Source organism: Triticum urartu, chromosome 5 (assembly GCF_003073215.2).
Source record: "Triticum urartu cultivar G1812 chromosome 5, Tu2.1, whole genome shotgun sequence".
In the NCBI taxonomy this organism is placed as follows: domain Eukaryota; kingdom Viridiplantae; phylum Streptophyta; class Magnoliopsida; order Poales; family Poaceae; genus Triticum; species Triticum urartu.
The window spans coordinates 577,820,677-577,830,439 of record NC_053026.1 but is presented as its reverse complement, the minus strand read 5'-3'; the positions used below and the strand labels follow the sequence as shown (position 1 = coordinate 577,830,439).

General features: G+C 37.9%; 1 protein-coding gene across 1 annotated transcript in view; it reads left to right on the top strand.

The window, feature by feature from the left end:
• Positions 1-3,289, top strand: part of LOC125507431 (indole-3-acetaldehyde oxidase-like) — an 18,034-nt gene extending 14,745 nt beyond the window's left edge. Inside the window, exon 4 of the mRNA XM_048672009.1 lies at positions 3,215-3,289. Within this exon, the coding sequence (XP_048527966.1) occupies positions 3,215-3,289 (75 nt within the window). The remainder of the gene's footprint in view (positions 1-3,214) is intronic.
• The last annotated feature ends 6,474 nt before the right edge of the window (positions 3,290-9,763 follow it).

The window sequence follows — 9,763 nt, the reverse complement described above, 5'->3', positions numbered from 1 at the left end:
ATATGAATTGCCTAAGGTACCGGAAGGTTATGTTATGAATGAGGAGAAAACTAGAGATATTCTTGCTTGTAGGCATAGAGATGATCTAGAGAAATTATTATGCAAGTATAAAGAAAAGCTCTGAATGCTAGAATGAAATATGATCCTAGGTTTGCTACTTCACCAATCTTTATTGATGATAAGGATTTTGAATTCTCTATCAACCCAGAGTTCATTACTTTGGTTGAATCTGATCCTTTCCATGGTTATGAAACTGAAACTGTTGTGGCACATCTTACTAAGTTGAATGACATAGCCACCCTTTTTACTCATGATGAGAAAACTTGCTATTACTCTATTCTCAAATTATTTCCGTTCTCATTAAAGGGTGATGCTAAATCTTGGTACAATACTCTTGCTACTGGTTGTGTGCATAGTCCCCAGGATATGATTTATTACTTCTTTGAAAAATATTTCCCTGCTCATAAGAAACAAGCTGCTTTACAGGAAATATTTAACTTTGTTCAAATTAAAGAAGAGAGTCTCCCACAAGCTTGGGAGAGGCTTTGCCAGTTACTAAATGCTTTGCCTGATCATCCTCTTAAGAAAAATGAAATACTTGATATCTTCTATGATGGACTAACCGATGCTTCTAGGGATTTCCTACATAGTTTTTTTTGAGAAACAATTTCCTAGATAATTTTGCTGGTTGTGTTTTCAGGGAATGAACTGTTGGGCAAGCTGAGGAATTATTGAATAACATACTAAAAAATTATGATGATTGGACTCTTCCTGAACCACCGGCTAAACCCACTCCGAAGAAGAGGGGTATATTGTATCTCAGTCCTGAAGATATGAAAGAGGCAAAGAAATCCATGAATGAAAAGCGTATTAAAGCCGAGGATGCTAAAAATTTACCTCCTATTGAAGAAATACATGGGCTTAATACACCACCACTGCCTAAGGTGGTAGAGGTAAATTCTCTGATGAAGTTCAATGATAATGACAATCCTCACAATATGCATCCTAGCCAATGCCTTTATGAGTTTGAAAACTATATTAGAAAGCAAGATCACTTCAATGTAAATGTGACGAAACAATTGAAATACAATTCTGATGTGATTGCTCACTTGAGTGGCTTGTTATTTAGAATCTCAAATGATGTTAGAGGTGTTGGAAAGCATGATTCTATGGTTCAAACTCAGTTAGAACAAGTTGCTAAATCTCAAAGAGAATTGCATGATGAAATGACTCATAAAATGCATGACTTTGCTGTTAGAGTTGCAACTAGAGGAGGTAAAATGACTTAGGAGCCACTTTATCCTGAGGGACACCCAAAACGAATTGAACAAGATTCACAGAGAGTTAACACTGATGCACCTAGTCCTGCTAGAAAGAAAAAGAAAAGGAAAATTGATAGGACTTTGCATGCTCCTAGTGAACCTGAAACAGAGAAACCTCCTGATAATAATAATGAAACTTCTATCTCTGATGCCGAAACTCAGTCTGGTAATGAACACTCACCTTCCGATAATGAAAAAGTTAAGGATGAGGTTCATGACGATAGTCAACCAAATAGTAAAGAACTAGACAATGATGTAGAGATAGAACCACCTGTTGATCTTGATAACCCACAACCTAAGAATAAGAGGTATGATAAAAAGTGACTTTGTGGCTAGAAAACATGGTAAAGAAAGAGAACCGTGGGTTCAAAAACCAATGCCTTTTCCACCTAAGTCAACTAAAAAGAAAGATTATGAAGAATTTGAACGCTTTGCTGAAATGCCGAGGCCAGTCTTTTTGCGTACTCACTTGACAGATATCTTGAAAATGCCTCCTTATGCAAAGTAGATGAAAGATATCATCACTAATAAAAGAAAAATACCGGAAGATGAAATCTCCACTATGCTTGCTAATTATACTTTTAAAGATGGAGTACCTAAAAAACTTGGAGATCCGGGAATACCAACTATACCTCGCTCTATCAAAAAGAATTATGTAAAAACTACTTTGTGTGATTTAGGAGCCGGTGTTAGTGTTATGCTTTCTCTTTAAATAAAAGACTTGATTTGAATAAACTCACACCTACTGCAATATATTTACAAATGGATGACAAATCAACTGCCATACCTATCGATATGTGTGAGGATGTGCCCGTTGTTGTTGCTAATGTTACTATCTTGACTGACTTTGTTATACTTGAGATGCATGAGGATGACAACATGTCGATTATCCTTGGTAGACCCTTCTTGAATATTGCAGGGGCTGTTATTGATTGCAATAAAAGCAAGATCACTTTTCATATCAATGGTAATGAGCATACGGTGCACTTTTTGAATAAAGAATTCCAAGTGAATGGTATTAATGTTATTGAAAAATCTCCGACAACACTATTGGAAGTTTTCAAATACCTCTACCTACTGTCAAAAAGAAATATGAAATCCTTATTGTTGGGGACATTCATATCCCCATTGAGGTAACTTAGTGATTTACGGAAGTTCTTCGGTTTCATGCTAATCGAAAGTGGTTATTAATAAGACCTGATCAACCTTATTAATGGATCATTTTTGAGCGGTATGAAGTTGATGAATTTAGTAAGCACTAACTTCTATCCCTACCCTTTTGTTTTCTGTTTTTATCAGTTAAATAAAATAAAATGCCATGTTTTTTCTATTTTCTGAATTTCTCATGCAATAAAAAATGACCCAAAAATAAAAGTTCTCAGAATGCCCTGAAAATTTTATATGATTTTTTTCTGAATATTTAAGAATTTCTAGTGCAAATAATATCATAGGGAGGTGCACTAGGTGGGCACAACCCACCTGGGTGCGCCCTGGTGGGTTGTGGTCCCCACGTGGCCCCCCTCACTTATCTCTTCACACCACAACATCACTTACCTCCAGAAAAAATTCTCCATTGCTCTCTCTCTCCCGTGTTCTTGCTCTCAAACCCGCGGATTTCGATCTCTTTGCTCGAAGCTCCGTTTCCGAAACTGTTTCGGGGGATTGATGCTTGGTATGTCACTCCACCGTTTGTCCAATCAGTTTTTGTTTTAGTGGTTTATATTTTGAATAATTAGCTACTCTTGGTGCTGCTATAGATGAGCTTGCATGTTGAATTCATAGAGTTCTAAATAGTTTGAATGCTTGCTATGGCCTCTATGTATCCCTATGAGTAGTTGCTATCAATCTTATAAAGTTTTGTTGATAAATTTTTGTCACCCAAAATTTTCCAGAAAATTGTACGCGAACATGATGAACCAATTTGGAAGGAGTTCTTCGAGGAGGAGATCCTCAGGGGAATCTTCTAGTGACAGCTCCACTCGTCGGTCTTATGTTGAACCAAGTGAAGTTCCATTCGAGATGTCGCCACCAAAACATGCTTATGGCCATGGGTTGATTATATGTTATGTGTGGGCATTAAGGAGGAATTTGAGCAATATGTTCACAATGCCGGTCTCGGTCCCTACATTTCAGATAAGTGCGATCAAGACCACCCTCTCACCGAATCATTTATTAAAGTATTTAAATTCCATCCCCGTGAGTCTAGGGTGTCATTTAAACTGTATGAAAATCCATTTACCATATCACTAGAGAGATTTGCTCACCACTGCAAACTCCCGTTCTAGGGATCGCTTGACGAACTGCCAAGGGCTGAGTACCAATCATTCTTGACTAGTCTTTGCTACGGTGAGACGAAGGGAGTGACACAAGGTAGAATAAAGAGCATTCATTTTCCTGCAATTCCGTACTTTGCATTATTTAACGGGAAATGTATAGTAGGCAAGCAAGACTGTAGTACACTTTATTCTCCAGACTTGAGCCTCATACGCACTGCTCTCACCGGTGAAAGGAGTTATAACCTTGGCGATTGTTGCACGCAGACTCCAGCATAATGCTAATAGTGGTTTTTTCTATGGTGGAATTTATGCCACGCGTTTAGCAAGAGAGCTGGGTGTTTCACCTTTACCCTTTGATCCTATTCTACCTACACAGTATTTATACTTTGATGCTATGAAAGATCATAAGATCCTTAAAGGAGATATTCATAATTTCACCTATAAATTGTTGTTTAACCAAGCATCTGTTGTGCGCACATATTTGCCTGTGCCTGCTCTTTTTGACTATCACAACAAAGGAATATATTTTGTTCTTGAGAGCGAGGCCTGAGCTCACAACGCGGTGGTGGAGGCAGCATGGCAGGCCGAGGCATCCGCACCGAGAGCCTCCGTGGCTACCACGCCAACTACTATCCAGGCTACTAATAGATTACCAAGTTAGGCCAAAAGCCTAAGCTTGGGGGAGTACGTGTTTCCCACCGATATTACATTCATGTTCAATTATTTCATCTGTCGGTGTTCACACTTTTTCATTGTATCATCCATGCTTAATTTTATTTTCTTGCTTTCTTCTTGTGTGTTTGAAAAACCTTAGAAAAACAAAAACATATAGTTGTAGTTAGTTTACTTTCTATGCATGCTTAGTTGTAATATTAAAAAGAAAACCCAAAAAGATTTCCTTGTTCTTCTTTTGCTTGTTGGGAGCTTTCCCGTGTAAATAGTTTTTCTCCTTTTTTGCTTTTCCCTTTTATTTTCTTGTTCAAGAAAATCAAAAACTCCAAAAATATTTCAGTGTGTTTCTCTGAATTTCTTTTCTTTTATTCGAGTCTTACTAAGGAGAAGACCACGATGAAAATGTTGAGTGGCTCTCATTTGAATAATTGTAGATCTAATAAAGAGCCCATTTTACCTTGTCTTCTCTTGTTGAATAAAATGTTGCCGATTCCAGCTTAGTCCACGGCATTCTTGCACTCTTATTATTTTCATATCATTCGGTCGTGCAAGTGAAAGGCAATAATGATGACATTCGATGAACTAGTCGTGGCAGAGAGAAACGGGTATGAACTCAACTTGTTCTGTTTGTGTAAATATGTTTAACCTAGTATCCATGATTCAGCCCATTATGATTAAACATGTTTGTAATGATAATTAGAGATTATAGTTTCTCATGCCATGCATAAGTAGCTAGGGGTGGATAATGATTTATCTTGGATATGAACATTGCATTAAAATGATTGTGATGTAGTATGATGATATGGTATCCTCCTCTGAATGTTCGAGTGGCTTGACTGGGCACATGTTCATGCATGTAGTTGAATCAAAACCAACATAGCCTCTATGATATTTATGTTCATGATGTTCATATCCTACTCATGCTAGTGTCCAATGTTACCATGCATAATGCATGTTCATGACCGTTGTTGCTCTCTAGCTGGCCGCTTCACAATCTAATTGCTAGCCTTTGCCTGTACTAAGTGGGAATTTTGTTTGTACATCAAAAACCTTGAACCCAAAAGTTATTCCAGATGAGTCTGATACGTCTCCAACGTATCTATAATTTTTGATTCCTCCATGATATATTATCTACTGTTTTGGACATTATTGGGCTTTATTATCCACTTTTATATTATTTTTGGGACTAACCTATTAACCGGAGGCCCAGCCCAGAATTGTTGTTTTTTGCCTGTTTTAGGGTTTCGAAGAAAAGGAATATCAAACGGAGTCCAAACGGAATGAAACCTTCGGGAACGTGATTTTCTCAACGAACAAGACGCGGGAGACTTGGACCCTACGTCAAGAAAGAAAAGAGGAGGCCACGAGGTAGGGGGGCGCGCCCACCCCCACCAGGAGCGCCCTCCACCCTCGTGGGCCCCCTGTTGCTCCACCGACATACTCCTTCCTCCTATATATATCCACGTACCCCCAAACGATCAGAAACGGAGCCAAAACCCTAATTCCACCGCCGTAACTTTCTATATCCACGAGATCCTATCTTGGGGCCTGTTCCAGAGTTCCGCCGGAGGGGGCATCGATCACAGAGGGCTTCTACATCAACACCATAGCCCCTCAGATGAAGTGTGAGTAGTTTACCTCAGACCTACGGGTCCATAGTTAGTGGCTAGATGGCTTCTTCTCTCTTTTTGGATCTCAATACAATGATCTCCCCCTCTCTTGTGGAGATCTATTCGATGTAATCTTCTTTTTGCGGTGTGTCTGTTGAGACCGATGAATTGTGGGTTTATGATCAAGTCTATCTATGAACAATATTTGAATCTTCTCTGAATTCTTTTATGTATGACTGGTTATCTTTGCAAGTCTCTTCGAATTATCAGTTTGGTTTGGCCTACTAGATTGATCTTTCTTGCAATGGGAGAAGTGCTTAGCTTTGGGTTCAATCTTGCGGTGTCCTTTCCCGGTGACAGTAAGGGCAGCAAGGCACGTATTGTATTGTTGCCATCGAGGATAACAAGATGGGGTTTTCTTCATATTGCATGAGTCTATCCCTCTACATCATGTCATCTTGCTTAAGGCATTACTCTGTTTTAACTTAATACTCTAGATGCATGCTGGATAGCAGTCGATGAGTGGACTAATAGTAGTAGATGCAGGCAGGAGTGGGTCTACTTGTCTCGGACATGATGCCTATATACATGATCATACCTAGATATTCTCATAGCTATGCTCAATTCTGTCAATTGCTCAACAGTAATTTGTTCACCCATCGTGGAATACTTATGCTCTCGAGAGAAGCCACTAGTGAAACCTATGGCCCCCGGGTCTATCCTTATCATATTGATCTCCTACTACTTAGTTATTTCCTTTTCTATTTCCTTTGCCTTTATTTTACTTTGCATCTTTATCATAAAATACCAAAAATATTATCTTATCATATCTATCAGATCTCACTCTCATAAGTGGCCTTATAGGGATTGACAACCCCTATTTGCGTTGGTTGCGAGGATTTATTTGTTTTGTGCAGGTACAAGGGACTCGCGCGTAGCCTCCTACTGGATTGATACCTTGGTTCTCAAAAACTGAGGGAAATACTTATGCTACTTTGCTGCATCATCCCTTCCTCTTCGGGGAAAACCAACGCAGTGCTCAAGTGGCAGCAAGAAGGATTTCTGGCGCCGTTGCTGGGGAGGTCTACGCAAAAGTCAACATACCAAGTACCCATCACATACCCTTATCTCCCGCATTACATTATTTGCCATTTGCCTCTCGTTTTCCTCTCCCCCACTTCACCCTTGACGTTTTATTTTCCCTCTCTCTCTATCCTCCCTCTCTATTTGCCTCTTTTTGCCCGCTTGCTTTTTGTTTGCTTGTGCGTTAGTTTGCTTGCTTGCCTTCTATGGCTCTACCTAAATTTGGTGATATCCACCTTAAAAGGCTAGAAGAGATCGAAAGCAATGTTAGGAGTTTTATGATCTTGCAGTTTGAACATAATAGTTTCTTTAGAAACAAGCTTAAAGAACATAAAAGTTTTGTGAGTTTTATGAATAAAGAGCTTGATGATATGTCTAAAGAATTCGATGGTTTAAGATCCCAAATTTCTCATCTTGAGAAGTTAACTACTAAAATTTTGGATAGGCAGGCTACCTTAGTTAATAAGATGGCCGCTAAACCGGATTGCTATGAAAATAAAGATGAAGATCTAAAAGTTATTTATGTGTCCCCTATTAAATCTTTGTTTTGCAATATGAATCTTGATAATGATAGGACCGAATATGATCCACCTTTACCTAGAAGGCGTTCTAAGAATTCAGAATTTGTTGATCTTGATGCTAAATTTGATAAAAGTGGGATTGAAGAAATTAAAACCCTAGATGTTGCGAAACCCACTATTATGGATTTCAAGGAATTTAACTATGAAAATTTCTCTTTGATTGATTGTATTTCCTTGTTGCAATCCGTGCTAAATTCTCCTCACGCTTATAGTCAAAATAAAGCGTTTACTAAACATATTGTTGATGCCTTGATGCAATCTTATGAAGAAAAACTTGAATTGGAAGTTTCTATCCCTAGAAAACTTTATGATGAGTGGGAACCAACTATTAAAATTAAAATTAAAGATCGTGAATGCTATGCTTTATGTGATTTGGGTGCTAGTGTTTCCACGATTCCAAAGACTTTGTGTGATTTGTTAGGTTTCCGTGACTTTGATGATTGCTCTCTAAACTTGCACCTTGCGGATTCCACTATTAAGAAACCTATGGGAAGAATTAATGATGTTATTATTGTTGCAAATAGGAATTATGTGCCCGTAGATTTTATTGTTCTTGACATAGATTGCAATCCTTCATGTCCTATTATTCTTGGTAGACCTTTCCTTAGAACGATTGATGCAATTATTGATATGAAGGAAGGAAATATTATATTCCAATTTCCATTAAGGAAAGGCATGGAACACTTCCCTAGAAAGAAAATTAAATTACCATATGAATCTATTATGAGAGCCACTTATGGATTGCCTACCAAAGATGGCAATACCTAGATCTATTCTTGCTTGTTATGCCTAGCTAGGGGCGTTAAACGATAGCGCTTGTTGGGAGGCAACCCAATTTTATTTTTATTCCTTGCTTTTTTCTCCTGTTTAGTAATAAATAATGTATCTAACCTCTGTTTTGGTTGTTTTTTTGTGTTTAATTAGTTTTTGTGCCAAGTAGAACCGTTGGGAAGACTTGGGGAAAGTCCTGTTGATCTTGCTGTAAAAAACAGAAACTTTAGCGCTCACGAGAACTGCTGTAATTTTTATTTGGAGAGTGATATTTAGTTAATTCCTTTTGCAGATGATTAATAGATAAATTCTTCACGTGCAGAAATTTAGTTTAGAATTTTTGGGGTTCCAGATCTTGCGCTAGCTACAGATTACTACAGACTGTTCTGTTTTTGACAGATTCTATTTTTCGTGTGTTCTTTGCTTATTTTCATGAATCTATGGCTAGTAAAATAGTTTATAAACCATAAAGAAGTTGGAATACAGTAGGTATAACACCAATATAAATAAAGAATGAGTTCATTACAGTACCTTGAAGTGGTCTTTTATTTTCTTTCGCTAACGGAGCTCACGAGATTTTCTACTTTAAGTTTTGTGTTGTGAAGTTTTCAAGTTTTGGGTAAAGATTTGATGGATTATGGAACAAGGAGTGGCAAGAGCCTAAGCTTGGGGATTCCCATGGAACCCCCAAGATAATATAAGGGCACCTAAAAGCCAAAGCTTGGGGATGCCCCGGAAGGCATCCCCTCTTTCGTCTACTTCTATCGGTAACGTTACTTGGAGCTATATTTTTATTCGCCACATGATATGTGTTTTGCTTGGAGTGTCTTGTATTATTTGAGTCTTTGCTTTTTAGTCTACCACAGTCATCCTTTCTGTACACACCTTTTGAGAGAGCCATACATGATTTGGAATTTGTTAGAATACTCTATGTGCTTCGCTTATATCTTTTGAGTTATATAGTTTTGCTCTAGTACTTCACTTATATCTTTTAGAGCACGGTGGTGGATTTGTTTTATAGAAACTATTGATCTCTCATGCTTCACTTAGATTATTTTGAGAGTCTTAATAGCATGGTAATTTTCTTAAAATCCTAATATGCTAGGTGTTCAAGATTAGTAATATTTTCTTAAGAGTGTTTTGAATACTAAGAGAAGTTTGATGCTTGATGATTGTTTTGAGATATGGAGGTAATAATATCAAAGTCGTGCTAGTTGAGTAGTTGTCAAATTGAGAAATGCTTGTGTTTAAGTTTGCAAGTCCCGTAGCATGCACGTATGGTAAACGTTTGTCACGACCGGTTTTCCAATAAAAATATTTATTGAGAAACCAATCTTTTGTGTCCAGTATGGGAAAAAAAAATTCTCCTTACCGGTGGACAATCTCTTGATACAATAAGCCAGTAACATAAAATATATTACAGGGTCGAGCTACGGTTGCTCAACCAA